Genomic DNA, 20,934 nt, shown 5'->3' on the forward strand with positions numbered 1-20,934 from the left:
CTTATATCCTTTCAGACTAACTCCTTTTATCGTCGCCGCATAGCGTTTTAGCTTACGGTTAAAATAATCGATAACAATTATAATTTAGGTTCGCGATAACGTGATAATTTTTTTTCATCCAGACACAACGCAAATTCGATAGGAAAAAGAATTGGATGTAAGTCGATACAAAAATCACAGACGGGTAAGCACCTGCACCTTTGTTCACAAAATCTTTCTTTTCAAGCAAGATAAGTTTGTAAATTTATCACGCACGTGTATCAGATAAGCCCTTAACTAAACAACTTCAAACTCTGTTTACCTGCAATTAAGGTCTCGAACCCAAAATTTCTTTTGTTTTACATATTTCGTTGATCATTTAGTCGTAACTGGTCGTTAATGGCGAAAGTCAAGTATACCTGCCTGACTAATTCCTAAACGCGATTTTCTCGAAACCGAAGTATCGTACGACGAATCGCCCTATCGCCGATTGTACCACGAAAGAGACAATTATCGAAATTATAATTTTTCTGCAATTTATTTTACTTTTTGGATAAACAGAGAAACTCCCGACAGGATCGGCTCGATCATAAACTTTCGCACGGTATTTACGAAGTAAGATACTTTTTTGTGCCAAGTCGAGATCGAGCGGAAAATGCGAAAGTAAGAAGATCGCATAGTTTCTACTGTGACGTAATTCCCGAACCGATTCGGAACTAATCGCGGCCAGCTACCGGAATTTTCTGCCACTGACGACCGAATAACCTGAATACTTCACGGGCGTCTAGTTTTTCTATTATGTCTTATTTTCACCCTCGACGCTGCATCTTCGCTCCAACTTTCTCATACCTCGTGCGGAGAACCGAAAATCGACTACCGATTTTTCCAATTCGCCTTTCCACTATGATTTACGAATGCCTCGAGACTCTCGGTTCGCTACGTACATTTTTCAGGTCAATACAAGCAAGAAAGGTAGACAGGTCGTTGGCCAACTAGACTAAAAAGGAGAAACAATGACGGATGTTGCAAAAAGACCTCTTCTCGTGCGGATGACTTCTGTTCCATCGCGGATTTCTCTTTCTTGCACGGTAGTGCACATCCTGCTCGAGGCAAAGGCCACCCCATCGAGGCTTGCCACAACAATTTCTCTGTTCACGATGTAGGTTACCAAGACGATGCTTTCAGAGACCTTTTAGCCTACTGCTTTACTGCCCTACAATAAATCAATTGCTACCGGCTGACCGCCAAGGTCGCACGCTTGCCCTCCAAGAATCTTTTCAAAAGTACATCGAGTGTGTCCAATGGTTGGTGCAATTTTTCCTTCGCTGGATCTCGAGACGAATTTACAGCTTGGATCGACACTGGCCATTACCTTCTTCGTTGATCGACATTTACCGTTTCAACTCTTTTAATCGTTGATCGAAGAAACTGATCATCTTTCAATGGTTCTATGAAAAATGGAAGAGAAAAATGGTTCCAAGCAACGAGACGCGATGCGATATTTCGTAGATATTCGGTTAAAAGCGTTTACGGATTTCATTTATTATCAGGGATTACACGTCTGTGTTTTAATGTCGTGTATTTAATTATTCTCGTACAAATTTTTCATATACATCGATATCCTCCTGGAGATTACAATTCTTCTTCAATTTCTTCAACGTTGAAGATAAACTTGATAAACTCGACTTCGAACAGCGTTATATATTGAAAATTCCTGACTTTACTCTTAACGTAATAATAATATATTCCAGGATTAAAAGAATGAAAGATGAATTAATTTAGTAAAAATGTTGGAATTTTATAACATGTTTTATTCTTACGTACGGTATTCTTACGTAGCTGATAAAAATATTCAAACTCTCCTAGGAATCATCCCCTATCTTTTATTTCTTTATTATACAAAACATTTTTAAATCTCGCTAGCACTGTAACTACCTGAGACTATCGCGATTACGCGTATTGGTAAAGCTTGAAACGAATCTATAAACGTAAATTGAAGTTACGAGATGTCAGAGGCAGTAACAAAGTAGGATACTTGGGTATTCTATTATTCGCTATCTTAACAAGCTACAATATGTAACGAGAGCATCTTTGCGTCGTTCAACGTACGTTTCAAATTTCTATCCACGTTGTATACTAATTTTTCGCAAAGTTTATGTTTACAACGAACGAGCCGTGTCTCATCGCGGACAAAATTTCAAAATGTTTTCTATAATGCACGTAATATATTCATACAAGAGATTGCGCGATAAGTAGTTGAAGTACTTTCGCGGGACACCGTATTTGTAGCCACGTTTTACAAGATACGACGACAAAATGTATACGCATAATAACGTTACGAAATAACGCCGAATGCTATCGAGAATAAATAATCTTCCTTTATCCTAATAGCTAAAACAAATTATTTTAGTCGAAGTAACCCCTTTCATTCATAATTGGGATCATTTTACGCGCTAGTTTCACCGCGTCTGGATTTCTGAAAACGTCCATTTTAGTTTCACCTAACAACTTGGTCAATAATTCCTCGAAATCTTCGGTATCCTCTTTATTTCCCATCATTCTTAAATAAAGCACGACTCCGGAAAAAACAGCGTATATTCTTCTTTTATGTAGCGCTTCTTTTAACTGTTCCATCGTGGGTGGCTTTCTCTTGCAAGCGATATTTTTCATAGTTTCTTCCAAAGTATGCAAATAAAGTTTTAGAAAATCATCGTCGTTATCGTACTTTACGTCATATTCCGGACAAATGTTCAAAAAGTATAACAGATCGATAACTGGAGACGTGTAAACAGCCATCTGATAATCGACCTGGAAAATACTTCATGGTAAAACCAGAGAAATGAAAACAAAAATTCCGATTCTATTGGCATAAGGAACGTGATCCGGTGGCTTAGTTTTCATATGATAGAAGATCGTTTATCTTAAAATATTTTTAAATATTTATTTTCCAAGTTTCTATATCGACTTGACTATGACTAAGATAAGACGAACGTATCATATAAAACGCCACATAAATTTTCATCGTCGCCCTCGTAATTTTTCCCGAGACATTTTTTTATAATAGATTTATTTATCGTTAATCGATGAAAATAAAACGTATCGGCAACTTCTGCATCTTACGTTTCTTATATGTTTTATATCTCTGTCGTAACTATGCTAGAACCCTATTTTTTTTACAAGAGAGTATAACATTGTATATGTAAAGGAACGTGTATTACCAATAAGACTTCGATAGGTTGGCCTTTCTCGTTTTCTCGAAACATTAGATTATTTATCCAACAATCTCCGTGATTTAGTACGCAGAATTCGTCCACGTCGTAATTATACGCATCGATACAACGCGTTCCGATAGTTTGCGACAACTTGATCAGCTTATTCGCCGCACTCGCGTATTTTTCGCTCGACCACTTTTCTATTTCGTTAGCTATTCGTAAAAGGCTTACTTCCATCATTCGTATAAAAGCCTTCGGACATTTGGTCGATACAATGCCAGTATTTATAAAAGATTCGATTATCTGCGGATCCTGAAAAATTAATTCGAATTAATATCGCTTAAAAATTTACAAGATTTCGGACAATACAGGAAAAACAACTTGTTAAAGATGTAACCATTGGTTACGATAAGAAACTGAGGAGACTAATAAGAAAATATACTAATTTACTTCTATTGACAGTTAATTTAAAATTATTTCTGGTGATCCATCCTCAAGTTAAACGATAGACGATTTTTATACTTAGCTACCAGGAATAGTTATAAACGCGAAGACTCGTAATTTTAAATGACGGTAGAAATATGATCTAACGTAACAGATAATACTAATCGCCTCGCTTAAGAATTTGAAATACGATAAACGAGTTTAAGAAGTCTAATTTGTTTAAACTGAAAGTTTAGTAGGACTGGTCCTTTCCTCCCTCGCTCTTTCTTTGTTCGCATGATCCAAGATATTTCCATACAACTGGATTTTGCTATTCGTTCGTTTGAATACAAGGTTTCGGTAAAACTAACAAGAGAAGCTTCAAAAAAAAAAAACATAAGGAGAACATAAACAAACAAGTCTTTTCTTGCCTTTTATACCATAAGTTCAACAACGTTAAAATTGAAATATCTTTGATATTATCTTCAAAATTGATTGATCATAGATAAAACTACAGATATGTTTATTTCGCATATAAAGCTACCACCGCGTTAAATTTCATTGAAATCCGCGAGAACCAGGTCTGAAGCTTCCCTTGTAAGTTCAACGAGCTGAGATTTGTAAATACTAAGCCGAAAACGTTAATTCGTACGAGCGTTACGTCACATGTATGACGGTATAGTTCAGGAACGCACAGATTGTCCGTAAACTATAGTACTGTAATGACATTAGTTAGGATAAACGAGGTTCTACTGTTTTCCACGTATGTAGAAAGATGTGTGTAAAAAGTAAATATAAAAAACACCGTAGCCTGACTCTACACCTCCGGGTCGGTGGGGATTCGTAAAAAGAAATTCGTGGGAAGTTGCCCTCGAACGCTATAACTTCAATGTCAAGTTTCTTTCTATTCATCGTGTCGTAAACTACTCATCGTGAGAATAAAAAGTCTCAAAGGGACAAATTCGACTCCGTACCAATTGACGTAAAGAAGAACAAGCTAATTATAGCTTCTACTCTCCTGCCTATTCACCACTGTCGGAGTTACATAAAAATAGTTCGCTGCAACGCGCTTTTTGAAACGTGTGTTATTTACAAGTGGAAGCAGTTTCTCCAGTAGTATCATCATCGATCGACGATATAACGGAATTTGAGCTGTCAGAAATCCGCAAGAGAGATTTGATGGAAGAGGCTCGGCAATTAACGCGTGGGCAAGAATTACTGGAAACCATATCACCGGCCTCGTTTATTTGCTTACGCCGATAACAAGTGCAACGGATTTACAATTTTTACGCTCTTATCTCTTAGACGAAATTAATAGTGCGTAAATTCCATCTCACCATAGTCGGCCGAATCGCCAATTTTTGAATCTTGGATCACCGTGAATAGGACGCAGACGAGCTCCGCACACGTGACGGCAGTGAATGTGGAAAATTTTAACCTTGTAAATCATGCTCGAAGAATCACGCTACGGTGATCTTTACACTTAATCTGTACGCAACGTTTAGATATATCTCAAAATATAATGTGCGATCCGTACCTTTTCGAGAACTGCGACAGATCCAGCGTGTAATCTCGCAAGTTGTTCTATAACTAAGCGACAGTGTTCGAACGACAATCCTTTCTGACGATCCTTCATAACGAATCCTCTGTTTATCAAGTTTTCCATAATAAGAATGCGAGGATCGTCGAAACCGCATAATAAATTTGGACCGAGTTGATGATAAACAAATTCCTTCATCTTGGGTAGAACGTCACGCAGAACTTTCAATTCGATCAAAAACAGATTTTGTTGACGAACGATGTCGCGTGACAGTTCCCTCAGAGGTTCGGCTTTAATAACCAAACTGATTGATCTTTCCGACTTCGTTTCCTCTTTCTTTTTGGCAGAAGATGCTGTATATCTGATGTGTGCTTTATACAGATCGCTAAGAAAGTTTAATCCTTTTTCCGACATACAGTTTAGCTGAATCTCCAAAACTCTAACAGTTTCATCCGATAACTTGTTTCGAAGGGCTTTCTCGATGACGGCTTCATCGATTTTCAACTGACTTACTTCCATTCTGAAAATATTTCTATAATATATTATACAATATATATATATTTCTTTTCGAATGTACCGTTGAATTCAATAAAAACCTACGTCAATACCGGGCTGCCTGCGTTTTACTTTTGTAAAATACCAACTAGCGTTTATCGCGACACTATCGAAATTATATTTGCTATTTTATCTGATACAATATCCAGAAGAGATTTCCGCGATCTTATTTACTTTACTTATCTTTTTATTATGTTCTTCCCGCATTTATTGCATTTATCACGTGTCTTTGAAACGCTACGTTATACAATGCCCCCTTTCTCTATACTCTACACTCTCCTTTCTCTTTAACGAGAGGCATAATCATCGCAAGCGTATCGTTCACAAGCGTCGTGTTTTCCACGACTCAGGCATCGCATACTATCTCTATTACAATTAATAATCGTACAAAACTCTTAATTTAACTTCGTAAAAATGTACCAAACCCTTCGCCTTTTACTATTCTTACTCTTTTATTATAAAATACGACTCAACATACCTGGCGTTATATTAAGAACTCTTTCTACGAAGCTTTCCTTAATGTTTCTTATGGTGTAGTAACAGAAACTATATCATTGAGATATCAGTCAAAGAACCAACGATAAAAATAAAAAAAAAGAAAATTTCAAATAAAGAGGAGACACTGCAAGAACGTAAGTTACCCAGAAACTAAGCAGCTGCAGAAGAGAGCTGATACTTTTATACCTAAAAGGAATGGAGTGTAAGCCAACGAGTGTGCTGTGTATATGTTTAACAGTGGGAAACGAGATATACATATAGGTCCAATTCAATGATGTATGTCAGTGACGAGTTTCGAAATCAAATGATGCTGTTAAGAGGCGAACAAAAGATCGCTTCGAGTGCATGTATAGCGAGCAGTAAAAAATATTCGAACAGTAGTTTGTTTCTCTTGCTGACGTACAATTTTTCCACGAACCTCTACCGTGGATATTATTTATCCATAAAATTCTTTGACATATTTGCGCAAGTATCTTTTTTTTTTTTTTTTTTTTTTGTTAAATTTCGTAGCAACTATCTTCAGTTTCTATCGAATCTTGTCGAGTTCGGTGGCGATTCTTGACTATTTAATCGTACAAGGAATGGCAAATATTAATAAAAATCGAATCTATCGGAAATTTAATAAAATATGCGTCGAGTTTTTCGATAGAAACTATTAAAGATGGAATACCGTGTCAGACGTAAGAGCACATAGTCGCACAAAACTCGCGCTCGATGCTGAACAATCGCTCCTTTCATGTTCGCACAAACCTTCTTATACCAACTTCTAACCTTTCGTCTTGTTATTTCTGCTCACATAAGCAAAATAGAAATAGAGCAAGCAAAATAGAGTTATTTCTGCACTGTATATTTTTTATTTTCTGCGAGTATTTTGGTCTAATGTTGCCTTAAGTTTATAAACATTCGGTATACTTTCACTCGATGTTTACTGTTTCATATAGAATTATTCTCCTCGAACAGCGTTTGTTATAAAAATACACATGTAACTTACATGTAGGAACATAGTATTCGATCGAATTATTCACTTTGAAAAGAAGTTGCAAAATAACGTTGACAAAATACCAAGCACAAAAACACCAATGAAAGTTTAATCAACACCTTCTATCGATCCTTGTTTGTTTTTTCAAATTTAAAGTACACTTTACGTTACCTCGACGTTCCAAATTTTTGTTTTTTAACTATTCCGTCTGGACAGCGACGTTCCAAAGTGAAAGCAATTGCTGAATCGCAAGAGCGACTGTCTAATACGTAGCTTTCAAGTCGGTGTACTGCAATAATCGCCAACACTCTACGTTTCATCTCTCGTAGGTTCAACGTACGAATGATACATACACGTTACAAACATGACAGAGCTGCCATTTTTCTCCAATCGCCCACGATCATCAAGAATGATCCAGGAGCTTGAAAATACGTACGAATTTAATTATGTACATACACATAGAGTTTTATTAATTCACGCTGTATAAAAGTATAGGAATTAGTTGCTTGTGAAACGATTCTCTGTGACTCGACAGAGCGAAGGCCATACTTAAACGATCATAAGTGATTGATATTCGACCTGTTGCGCTTTATTTGTTCTAATTCGAAAGTACAAGTAGGATGCTGCATAACGCGATTTTGGAAGTAATAACGAAAGTGAAACTTCTCGAGGAAACATCATCGAAGAAAGCATTTGCAATCGAAGAACATACAAATTCTGAGATCGAAAGAATTCAACAAAGAAAGAAATTGTATCGGTTCCCGAAAAGCAATTCGCCGACGCTTAATTTTTAGCCATTGCAAAAAGTATACGTTTTACGTTAATTTATGTTTCTCCACTGTACAATCGAATCGCGTTTAACTATAACGATTTTTTAAGCTAGATATTCACTTATTGCGTGTCGTAACTGATGTAGATTCGTATCCTATGTCAGCAGTTTTTATTTTATATATACAAATTGATATTACACGCTCTTTTTATACCTCTACACATTTTTAGGCGGAGGAAGAATTAATTCTGGAAACTATTACATACTCTTTCTTTTTTACGGAAGACGAAGAAACGAAGGAAAAACTATGGTCAGGTCCGATCAGAGCAGCCTCACAAATCATTCTCAATGCCAAATCTTTCAAATGCAGCAGTCCAGGTCCTATCGTATAACTTTTATAGAGGGCCACAAAACGGCTACCGTATCTCTCATCCTGCCATCGCTTTTTTTTTTTTCTTTTTCCTTCGTTTCCATCAAATTTTTGGGAACCCAAAACTTTTATGGCACATGCGGTAAGCCAAGAGTTGTTTCCTCGGTTACCGCATTTCTACGACCAGAAAACTTTTCGATGTACCTCGAAAAATTTGGAAACCTCTACAAAAATAATAAATCATTTTCACTTCTTTTTTTCGTACCTTGTTTTCATTTTTTACGAGCGTCTACACTGTTCAAACAACCACTAGCCGGTTATGACTTCAAATCGGAACCAAACCTCCGAGGATGCTGTATATGTCTAAGAAAGTCAACATTTTTCGTTCTCTTTCAACATTTTCTTTTATTCTATTTGCTTTTATTTGTCGTTTATTTGCTTACTATCGCACGTTTGTTTGGATATTCTTCCAAACGTCGCGTCGATTTGTTTACTCTCTCATTAATATGTATATTATTATAGTATGTAACCTTTTCCTTGTTAAACATTGACAAAATAACGATATAATTAACAAGAGCGAAAAAGTAAAATAGATGTAAGAAATATGTTTTATAAAGTACACTTGCGACGTACTGGAAACGAAATTATAAGTATAATAATAAATAAACGTAGCGTAGCGGGTACACGAACGTTTCAAGTTTTACGTATATATTAAATAGCGTGTACGTGAGTATTCATGAAAAACACGCGTTGAAAGATCATTCATTTTTAAAAGATAATTGTCAATCGAAAGTCTTACAGAACAAAATCGTGTTTCATTTAACACCAAAGGTAGTTTCATACCTATCGTACACATATTTCGCATCGTCCTCTATGAACGAATGTGGTAGCCACCAGAAGTTCGAAGAAACGATAATACCTTGCTCGTATTATAAATTTATTTCATTTAAATAAATTTCTCTTATAATAATAACGTCTCGTTCGATCGAACGTTTCTTCCGTTGGATATTAGTACGTTCCTTATGTTTATCCGTTTTCAGTTATTCGAATAACATTTTTCCCAAAGAGCTAAAGTAAAGTAAGAGCCAAAACGAAGTAAGAGCTGAAGAACCAACCTGATGGGAAAAGCGTTTTCACCGGTGTCATCGATTACTATCGCCTACTAATAGCGATATACGGTAGAAAAGTAGAGAGATGCGAAGTTGTCAAACTTTCACCAGTGGTGGTGGCAAAGCAATGGACGGAAACGAAGAGAAGAAAAGAAGAGAAAGGAAGAAAAGGAAAGAGAGAATAAGATGCGCATTCGTGGCATGCTGTGAAACAGTACGAGGTAGTCCAGCGCGATGCTGTTGGCGTGGTGCGACGCGATATGGCACTGCACGGCGTGGCATGGCATGGCATGCGCGCGCGCGCGCGCGTCCTACCCCCTGTGACTCGGTGGCACCCCTACCTCGCGAGGACCGTTTGTTCGGTTCGGTTCGAGTTTACGATCCTGCTGGGCCACAAAATTTACGGTCCCCTCTTAAAAACGATCCAAACACGTACCGGTTCATTCGAAATACCATTTAGAAATGTGGCATACTTTGCCACGCGTTTGCCTCCGTGATCTAGGCTACCCTTCGATTCTCTCTTCTTCTTCCTCAACCTCTTTTACCTTTATTTCCTTGCTACGCCTGTACTTTTCCCTTTTGTGAGATCTTTGTTCTCTACCTCCAACGACAAGATCACGTTCATCTGTGTAAACTTGTACGTTTTCGATGAAACTTTATGTTACGTTTCTCCATCTAGCTGTCAAATAACAAAGAAGTTAACAGCTGTCGAATAACAAAGAAAGAATTGCGAAAAATCTTTGATCAAATAATGCGGTAAACCGTCGATCAAAACAATCGAATGAAAAATATATTAAATGAATTTTGTGAAAATCTTCTCTATCTATCTATCTATCTATCTATTTATCTATCTAGCACACGACGAAGAAGAATGTTATTCATCGTAGAAAGAAAAATAAAAATTTAATTAGAGTCTTAAAAAATGTGTGCTCTGAATACAGCTTCGAAGCTCGAAGGGCGTTGTATTATTCAATCAGCTAGCGCGATGAGAGACCTCTCATGTGCCGAGCTTCTTGTGTGTAATCAAGTTAAAAATTTATATAAAACACTGCCGGATGATTGCGAACGATGCCTGGGTAGAGTGACATAAACTCGGTTACATAAAACAAATGCAGGAACACGCGAAAGGGAAGCCCCTTTTGTATCTCTGGAGCCAGTGTGCTACGGAAGAAACCCTTTCGAAGAATCTTTACATATGCATGGACCACCAATGATACCATAGAAAATCGTCACCCCCCTACGTCGTCCAGCACCGCTCATTATGCTTTTCGTATGTCATAACATGATAAAATTTAAAGGAATATCGAGCTAGCCGTTTTTTCTCTTATAAAATTGTATCTACGCGAAGCTATTAACATTAATTCAAACATTTAGCCCGCGAATTAATTTCGTCCCTGTTTCTCCGATCACGTTACGTCCAAAAAGAGATAGCATTTCAGGATTGTGATAGGAATATCTCTTGTAAACGAGTAACCTTTATCACGAAACCCATTAGGCTACCCCGAAAATGTCCAACAAGTTTTGACCAACTGCGTAAACGCGCATAGTAAGATCTAACGATTTCTGTAAACGTTTCGGCAAAAGGAAGTATGACGACGGACGGTTAATGGTAAAACGAAGGACTTTCACCTTAAAACTTTCTCGAAAAGGAACAGACCTAACCTATCCATAAGCCTGCGAAGAAACAAGATCAACGTGCAATTTATTGAACCTGGATTTCCTTTGAGTAATGATGGTCCTTATGTTTGCGTATAAATAATCGTAAAACGAAACAAAGAAGTTTCTTCTTTACCATACTCGTTAACTATTGTCCCATTATTTCGTTTGGAAAATATCATTGTTTCTTGTGAAAAGTGAAAATTTCCCATAACCATTCAGCAACATTGTGAATTGTGAATGATATCACATCTTTGTATACTCATCACGTTATATTGCGTGGGCTTTCTATTAACAGTACTTGCGTCACGGTCGTAAAACTTCAGCATATAAATACCGCATAACGATTATTCAAACATAATCACGGTTTAAAATATCATATTTTTGTGGCTTAAAACGGAATAGTGTAGCCATTGTATATGAGAATGGGCACAAGCTACAAATTTCGTTTGTCTCTGTTAAATGTTTATCAAAATCAACGTTCTATTTTCACTTGTACGCACAGTCGGCTTTAAATTTCGATATATACAAGATGATATACATCATGTTCCACGATCCACTTCAGAAGCGGACAGGGAACGCAAAAACTAAGAAGGAAAAGATTCATACGGCCATGTGCTTTGCTTGATCTTGTTTCAAAGTTATAGCCACTCTTGCGTTAGAATAATCCGCGACACCTTTAGCTTCGTAGAAGACGCTCGGAATGACCACCCTCGGTTCCTGTACAAACTTGCAGTCATCGCGTCGAACGAATTCGCGATCTTTTAAAAATCTACTTAAACGTTCAAATACACTGCCTTCGTTGTCGATCCATATGCTTTCCGTTGCTCGCGTAAGAGAGTCGAGTGCGAAATACGTCGTCGACTAACTATGAATTTGACTCGATACGTCCCAAAATCACTATGGTCGAATTTATGGTTTGAATTAAAAATTCTTCGTTTTAATCTTTTCTCGCGTAACTCTCCCTTGGTAGACTCTGACGAGAAATAAGTTAATTCATACACCACTCGAATATCTTTTATCGAGATACGTTGCACGACACAATCTCCTATAACGTGTCTTGTCAACTATCTGTAATAGAGAATACTGGGGTTTAGCTCACTCGTTAAAATTAGCTATCATACGAACAACAAGGGCATCGAGACAATTCTCTTTATCTACATCGATCAGAAAACTCGTCAAAGTTAATACCGCTGTCGCGAAAATAACGCCAGGTAACGTGAAATTTTTTGCATGAAATCACGACCTTCGAATATTTTCATTTTAGAAGGTAAAAATCATATGGAAAAAAAGAAACAAATGTAACGACGAAACGTAAGATTTTAATGTACGTGGCACATGTGTAATATTCTCAACGGGAACCTTTCCATCCCTTCGACACTTGCGCATAGGGAGTTAAGTATACGTATTACATAATAAACGGGAGTAAAATCGCGATCATAATCTGTACGACCGAATAGCACAGCGGGTTTCCGGTACCCTTTAATAGACTCGTATTTGTATTCACTGTGCTTTATGCCAAGTAAACAAAAACTAAAAACTACAATGCCATATCTAATCGTTTTACCGATGATATTAGATTCGTGCACATGAAATGTTACGTTTCAATTCTGAAATTAACTAGGATACGTGTTCTAAATTTTGTTATGTAATTGTCGCACATCGCGTTAAATAAGAACAAGCAAATTACGGTTATTCGACGCCACAAAACTTAATGGTTTTTATAGATGTAGAATAATAAAATTGAATAATCTTTGGAAATAATAAAATCAACGTGCGTATATGTATAGACTAGCTTAATATCAAGATAATTAAGATCACGTTAAAATCATATTTCCAGATGTTTTTTAAAACATATAATTATCGAGCATTTCGGTTGTATCTTTATTAGAATATATCTGTTTCTAAACAGAAGCTTCGAATTTTATTTTAAATGAAAATCTTCCGCGAAAACTAGCAACCTTCGAAAGTTAAAAAAAAGGAGAAAATTTCTTATTTCCTCCATTCCAAAAAGCTAGAAGATGGTCGATTGCCGCGTTTAAACGAGGTTACCACGCATTTTAAACGAATTATAATAAAAGGAGAAAAATAAGAATTACAATAGAGAAGTGGATGAAATTAAACTTCAATATCGGGTGGCTTAAAATTAATGTTTTAAAGATAGGTTTTATGGTTTCATAAATACTTGTAAGAGCAGCGAGTAAACGTTGAAATCGTCGTTGAAGTTGAAACAGTGCAGTATCACGTGAAACTGTCAATTAGGAATCCGTCGGTCGATTTCAATATCTGCTGAATCGATCCTTTCCGACCGTTCATAGGTTGTCACAAGTAATTGTTCCGAAATTTGCTTACCTGTACTTACGACAAACAATTTCTCTAAAACATACATTCATCAAATTATTACAGATACAACGAATAGATTGGAAAACTTATACATAAATCTTATGATATATAATTAGATTTATTCGACGTTATTTATTTTATCAACGCGTAATTTCGCGGTACCTTATGAACGGTTTTGTTTTAATTGTCTTTTTGCACACGAGACCATCAAATATCACTACGAACACATTTTTTTATGTTACTCTCAACAAACAACAATTTTACCTTTGATACGAGATAATAAAAATACAACGAAAAATATTTGTAGCAAAATTCTGCCGGATACTCCTTGTCATATTCTTTGTTGTACATACAGTCGGTCGTATTAAGAATAACATCTTTAGAAAAGAAGTTTTTTAGATTTGTAGATTTTAGAAAGAAATTTTTACTTCATTTTTATTGGAATTGAATGGTAAACCAGAAAAAGATCTTTAGTTTCAAGTGTTTCTTTATTAAGTACTTTATTAGGTTCTTTTTAGAATTTTTATATTTTAAATTTGCTTTTATTCGAAATTAATAGTATATAAAAGACATATTCGGACACACTTTAAAACAAAAATAAGTTTTCTGAAATTGGACCGAACGACTCGACGAGTTTTCTCCAGAAGTTAAAGGATTAATTTACCAAATGACGCGTGTAACGAATTGTAAAGAAATCGCGATCGCTAGGAGTTGCGAAGGAAACAATAAACATCACCTTTTACAACTTTCTTATCCGAACCTGTAAGAACCTTTAAGAAGTTCTTTCAAAAACAGCAATATCATTTATCCATAAATCTATTCCGTAAATTAAAAATGACAATGATACCGTAGCTTTTAATTTATCGGAAACAGGTTCTCGTAATTTCTCCAAAAATAACGATTCCTTCTCTGTTGTACAGCGCTCGATACCGAAACTAAACCAGAATCGGACGATATCGTTACTAACAATACGTACTCAGGATGGCTCAAACAATGCGGTTGTCGATGACAGGTCGTCAGAAATTTTGATACGAATGTCAAATCAGTCGTAAAATACAAGGATTTCGCGATAGATTGTGCCGTGTGTAACACCCTCGAGAGTTAACAATAAAGAGGAAACATTTCTGACGCGAGCTCTGTTATATGCCTCGTACAAGTGTGTATCTAAGTTATCGCATCAACGCCGGAAATCATAGAATTACGCCAACCGTAAATTGGTAGCAAGAGATATAGCTTTGTCTTGTTGAAACATTGCGCTACTATTTACATATTTAACTGTAAGATAATAAACATCGTGGAAAGAAAGGCAGATATAGCAATTATTTGTTTATAATCGATAAGCTAACTTCAACGGTCAAGTTTCAGCAGGAATAAATCTTTTTCTCTGTAATAGATATAAAAATCGTCATATTAAATCTTCTATCTTATTATATCTTATTAAATATTCTATGTATTATTAGTGGAAAGAATATTCTCTATTCGAACAATTGTTTATCACAAATATGCTCGAGATCGATTCGAAAATTGAAACAGATAATATAATTTAACGATGTCGGTAATACTCGAGACAAAATGAAAATAATTCTTTCCCTTATTAAAAAAAGAAAATTTATTCAAAACTATATCCATCGACAGTATATATTCTTGTTAATACATAAGTACACGCATATGAAAGTAGAGACAAGTAGGGTAATAAAGGGTAATATTAAGAGAAATTAAAATAACGAATATAAAATGATTAACAATCTATCTCATTGCGTTCCTCTAATAGTACAGTACGCAATTACGGTACAATAATAAAAAATTCTTTCCATTCTTATAAATAACTTTAATAAATTCTCTAGTGAAAAAATCTATATTTATATTTTTCGTGGCATTTGTATTTTAATAAATCCGTTTTAAATCGACAGAGTACGTCACTATCGGATATTAAATTTTACGAAATTTTCAAGATCTTCCCTGTTGCATCTGCTGTCGTATCCGTGTCGTAAATGGACTGGTGTTTAAGCAGAATCGCATGCACGCAGATGAAATAAGAGATACTTTCGCAATCTTGTATCCGAGTAGCGATGATATTATTTAACAAACAAGCCGGATGGAAGACTTATCAGAGTAGTATTACCGCTAATCTTTGCAACGACTTTAACATGCTGCACGCCTGCGTGCAAACTTACTCTTTAGTAATTAAGAGATTAAACTCTGTTGTCTGACGCTGACTTACAACCTTCTCCTCTTATCCCTTCGTTCCTTTTCAATTTGCACTTCTATTAGATTACATATTATAACTAAATGATAACGATCAATCTGTCAAATTACGTATCTGTTATCTCGTTCACCTTGCTCGTTGTATATTTTACGGAACGAAATACATTACTTACTTGTACAAGTTCGCTACACGCTACACGTTCGCTTTCTTCAGCTGTTATTTTCTTTTTTTATGTTTCTAAATAATAATTCGAATAAACAGTAATCGATACTCGGAAGATTGAAAATCTTATTACAAAAGTACTTGATCATGCACGATTGCACAACAACATAAACAAGTGGGTTTTCCATCTGCTTAACGCTAGAACTGCCACAGCAGTCAAAATAATTGGTTCTACAATTTTATAAATTTTTCAAACCTCGTTTAGGGATCATAGTCCCAGATGGATTAATAATATCAAAAATGTACTGCGTAACATGGAATTCCTTCTGTAAGAAAGTAATGAATCAATAAATAAAAAAATATTCTATTATCACGTATTATTTAAAGATCGGTCGTTTTGATTAGTTTTGGTAGAAATAGCTTCGCGTTAACTATCGGTAGTTCTAGTGTTAATAATTGTTAAGTCGTATCTCGTAGCTTTAGGTCATCTACGATTGTATCATGACGTTTACTATGAACGTTAGAATGTTGTCAGAGAAGAACGTAGCGAAACATGTATCGTCACGGATTCTATGTATACAATCGTAACGACATTTTCAAACAACGTTGCGACTGTTGTTCTTATTTTCTCGAAAGGCAGACAGAGAAATAAAGAGGAAGAAAAATAGAGGAGGAGGAGAGAGAGGAAGAAAGAAATAATTGTTCAAAGTCCAGCAGGTCCAGCAATTCCGAAGGCGAACCATCGTGTCGGCGTCTCGATTGGTACGGACATACGAGCACGCACGTATTCGCGGTACAAGACTGAAAGGACACGTCTCGAATATTTTACCCCGGGAGTTTTTCCTCTTTAATTGATTCAATCGGCGAAAAACACGGCAGGACCGCTTCACCCTCCGGGAATTTTCACCCGCCGCCTGCCTCACGCCACCTCCGCGTCATCCACGCTTTCAGCAACCAACCGCTGTAACGAGACGCTGGAACTAACCTTCCTTTTCGATGAAAACGCCAACTCCTCTTCGCGGTTACTCCCTTCCCTATTTCCTCGTCCCTCCTTCCCGTCTCTTTGTCTTCCCTGCAAACTTTATTTTCTCTTTATTATTATTTTCAGTTTTTCCGAATATAAATTTCTTTCTTATTTCTCTAATCCGTCTTCGTAATTTTTCACTCGCCCCTTCCTACAGTTCCTTTCATCGACTTTATTTATATTCCTCTACGCGACACGGTACAGAGAATCCACATCTCCACCCCTTTTCCTATTGCCCTTCGTTTACGAATTTTTCATCTCTCCTCTTCTCCTTTATTTACGCCAGCTGCATTTATATTCGTTGTGCGTCGTCACGTTTTATAAGCACTTCACGTAAGAACGGAATATCGATGTCTCTTACGTCGAGGTAATTCTACGAAATAATATGGAAACATTTATATACAGACACTAGAACCAAAGCGGTACCGCTATTTCCGTGGGGGTCGTTTGCCCGTAGCAAAGCGCGCCGCTGGGAATACACTGGAAACAGAACTTTCCATAAATGATGGAAACTCGCAAATTTTCCGTTTGTTATTTTAATTAGAGCCTTCAGGCCATACTTAACGAGAATCTGGCTGTCTGCGTTTATATTGTGTACCTCTACAAAACGACAATGGAGCGTGGAGTATCGGTTTCTACATGACGCCCTGTAATCCGCGCCCCAATCGCGAAACAGAAAATTTCCACGCCGTGTATATTTCTTATTCGTCTACTTTCTTCGCTTTATAATTGTCGTCGCGAAGGATTATTAAGAATATCGCAATTTTTCTTTCTCTCTTTATCTTCTTGCTAAAAATCTACGGTTACGTGATATATTAAAATATCACGAGGGAATATACAGTGGCGAACAAAAGTATCGGCCCACGCTTTAAAATAGAATTAATTTTTTTTTTTTTAATTGAACCAAACGATTTGAATATTTCTGCGAATGACGCGTAAAAAGTTTGTGAAAAAATTGCATTTTCCTTGTTTCCGCATCGATAGATTTCGTGGAAATTTTGCTGCTTAAATTTTCATTAGAAGCCTAAAAGAGGAAGGATAAAGAGATCGTAAAAAATTACCTTTACCATATCCTTCGCGATTCCGACCAACCGCAGTGTTTCCGAAAATTTTTTACACGCCAGCGGGTAAATTGGTCCTGGTAATTCTTAAAAAAAATTCAAGCTGTTTGGTTCAATTCTAAAAAACAGTTATTCCGTTTTAAAAATTCTAACCATATTTTTGCTCCTGATTGTACACGTATATATATATATATAAGTGAACAAACGCAGGAAGTGACTAGTAAAACGGTACTGTTAAATTTGCTTTCCGTAAAAAGGATTTTTAGTTCGAAAAGTGTCGCGATAGAAAGGAGTGCCGTAAAGAAAGAAAAGTTTCGACTATTTTTTATCATTCTTTTAGAGTCAGTCGTAAAAATTTTTAGTCAGTCTTACTGGCTAAAAGTGGCACAGTTTTTTTTTTCCGTTACTTCGAAAAGGATAGTGGAACTAGTTTTTTGCCGTTAGAAGGAACTGTTAAAAAAGCAGCGGAGAAATAATTTACAGTGGTAACTTTTTATACTTGGTCGCTTCGAGGAAGAAGATAAAACAGAAACCTTCCTGTCAGCCAAATTTGTTTGCCAATCATGTAAAAAATATACGCGACGATACAATCGTTTCAAACATTAAATTCAATGTTTTCTCGAAAACAGACGGTCCTGTTAGAAACTTGGAAAAATTCATTACTTGGCAAGCTGACTTTTCAACTTCCTTTTTTCTCCAAGTAACGTTTTTTGCTCTTTAAGAATACGCATGCAAACAATTTTTAAAAAGTGTTGCTAGAATTTACGACGTTTTTTTTACTTTAAAAACCTTAGTAGATTTTTTTCACAAAATACATTATCTCTTGTTGAAAAAATGCTTGCAATATTATAACTTTTATGAACTCTATGTTATAACTTTGAATTCGTTCGTATTACTATACAATTACGATTATACCAAGTGATTCCATGTTTCTCGAAGATGAAACTAATTCTCTAGGCTAATATGAAATATTACTCATACATATACCTACCTACATCTTTCGGATACTTTTCTTTCTATAAAATCACAAATTATACCAAATGTTCGTACTTCTTAGATAATCGTTGAAACACGTCCTATTAACCTTACTTCTAAAAATAATATAACGCGATTGATGTTATCGACACTCGGTACAATGTCAATATAGAAAATTTGTTGCATGATAATTAACTAATACAGGATCGGAAAATCTATTGCAACGGTCGCAAAAAATAGGCCGACACAAAGCCCGAGCAAGACGCAGATGGAGCCAATATTGATTAAATACTACGTGGAATATTTTGAAATCTGATATTTTAATTTGTAAATAGAGCATATTATTCCCAGTGCAGTGCATTGTGATGGCGGTGTCTGTAGGGTTCAGAAGGACCGCTTTTAATGACCCGGACGTGCGTGTATAGTTCCACCTAGCACTGTCGTATTCGATTACAACCTCTATGCTGTATACTCCATGCTCTCCGTAGACTCAAAGTAATTCTCTTTCCAATTCTTCCACTCCTTTCACCCTTTTCAAGTTCGGCTCACGTTACCATACCGATAGACTCGCGCTGATTTCTTCGATTACTTGCACGTACTTGTTCGCTTATGCTCTTTCAAATCGCTTACCAATTATCCCGATGTACCGTTCGTGACTTTTTTTTCATCGTAACAAGTGCGTTTATTTCTCCAATTCTACCTACTAATATTTATAAATATTGTATAATTATAATCTACTATGTAATCCGTAACTATTATGGTGAAACGGTTATACGTTAATTCTCTGCTGTTGTTTTCAGATGGATACACACCTGTCTCAATTAAAAATTAAAATCTCAAGTCATACGTTACGATTAGATCGCGGATTTTTATGGGAGATTCGAAGACACAAAAATGCACAGAACGATTATTTTGCTGTTAACGCGGAACTGAAAAATTTCTTTATTATAATTATTATAGTACTTCTTTACCAACTGTTTCTTTCCGAAGATTTTCAGATCACATGCATTGATCCTCAAACTTCGTGATAACTCGTCCGCCGAAGAAGTACCGTTGCTGTCTGTTCTGTAGCGGCACGCGAGTTAGTGGACAATTCAAATCATGTTGTTGTTATGCATCGGAGTATCAAGATCGTTAAGAAACACGTGATGTAAGAATAAATAAACTCCGAGCAGAACAATGTCGCCGCTACGTGCAACCATCGAACAAAGACTAATCGACACGACGACCCAATTATCATCAAAGGGATACGCTGCCACGGACAACGAACTATCTCGTCATTCAACCTTACCGACCAACCATACTCTACAAATAACCTCTACAAATTGATAACCCCGACATGAGTTGAACACGACTACATCCTCTAGAAACAATCCTCTACATTGGCGACACCGACGTGCGAAAAGTGAACGTTCACAATGACGAGTAGCAACAAACGACTTCGTACAGAATTCGCATACTCAAACGGTTCAAGACTGCACTGGGAGTTCGAGAACGAAGAAATCGGCGATAGAACGTCGTCTGAATTCTATATGGATCTAAGGAAGCTTGTCCCCTCGTCAATCTTCGACGACTTAGTGCTGGCGACCTGGAAGAAACACCTCCCAGCGAATACTCAACATGTACTAACTGCGCCGAGGATAACGGAAACGAACGTCCTGATCAAGGTGGCCGATAACATCCAAGGATGGCACCCAGAAGCCGGAAGCACCCGAATCTCAACAGCCCGGTCTCTGTTACTTCCATGCGACGTTCCAGGACCGCGCAAAAAAATGCCGTTCTCCAGGCACCTGAAATCGGAAACGGGAGCTGCCACTACGACTAACACGAAACGGCGTTTCACGGTGACGGACGTTAGCACGCCTTTCATCGGCGTGAACTTCTTAAGCCACTACGGGTTACTGATCCACTCTCGAAATCGACACCGCAGCGACAAGACCGGTAACCTATCGACAACACGATACAAGGACACGACAAAGGCTGTATCGAGCGAAGCAATCGTTAGTGAGTCGACGTATCACTGATTTCTCTTCGAATTTTCGAACACGATTCGTCCGTTCGTTCGATAACGAC

The 20,934-nt window shown here is 36.7% G+C and overlaps 1 protein-coding gene across 7 annotated transcripts; it reads right to left on the reverse strand.

The window, feature by feature from the left end:
- Positions 1-1,531: 1,531 nt before the first annotated feature.
- On the reverse strand, positions 1,532-14,535 carry LOC139989753 (uncharacterized). 7 transcript variants are annotated; one of them, XM_072008307.1, is made up of 5 exons: positions 14,410-14,535; positions 13,276-13,466; positions 5,152-5,674; positions 3,198-3,503; positions 1,533-2,787 (listed from the first exon to the last, which is right to left on the reverse strand). In XM_072008307.1, exons 3-5 carry the CDS (start codon positions 5,671-5,673, stop codon positions 2,386-2,388), a joined length of 1,230 nt encoding a protein of 409 aa, XP_071864408.1. In that variant the 5' UTR covers position 5,674; positions 13,276-13,466; positions 14,410-14,535; the 3' UTR covers positions 1,533-2,385. The 7 variants fall into 7 exon arrangements, with proteins under 7 accessions (XP_071864403.1, XP_071864408.1, XP_071864404.1 ...); XM_072008303.1 differs by having other exon boundaries at positions 14,281-14,535; XM_072008302.1 differs by lacking the exons at positions 13,276-13,466; positions 14,410-14,535 and adding an exon at positions 7,358-7,540 and having other exon boundaries at positions 1,532-2,787.
- Between the last annotated feature and the right edge of the window lie 6,399 nt (positions 14,536-20,934).

The sequence above is a fragment of the Bombus fervidus genome, chromosome 8, assembly GCF_041682495.2.
Source record: "Bombus fervidus isolate BK054 chromosome 8, iyBomFerv1, whole genome shotgun sequence".
Taxonomy (NCBI): domain Eukaryota; kingdom Metazoa; phylum Arthropoda; class Insecta; order Hymenoptera; family Apidae; genus Bombus; species Bombus fervidus.

Bases quoted from the DNA above. Each gene is read 5' to 3' on its own strand.
- LOC139989753 (XM_072008302.1), bottom strand. From the start codon at position 7,506: ATGAAACGTAGAGTGTTGGCGATTATTGCAGTACACCGACTTGAAAGC. The intron at 5,675-7,357 runs GTAACGTAAAGT...AAATATTTTCAG, and splicing joins CAAAAATTTGGAACGTCGAG to AATGGAAGTAAGTCAGTTGA. The intron at 2,788-3,197 runs GTAATACACGTT...AGTATTTTCCAG, and splicing joins AACCTATCGAAGTCTTATTG to GTCGATTATCAGATGGCTGT.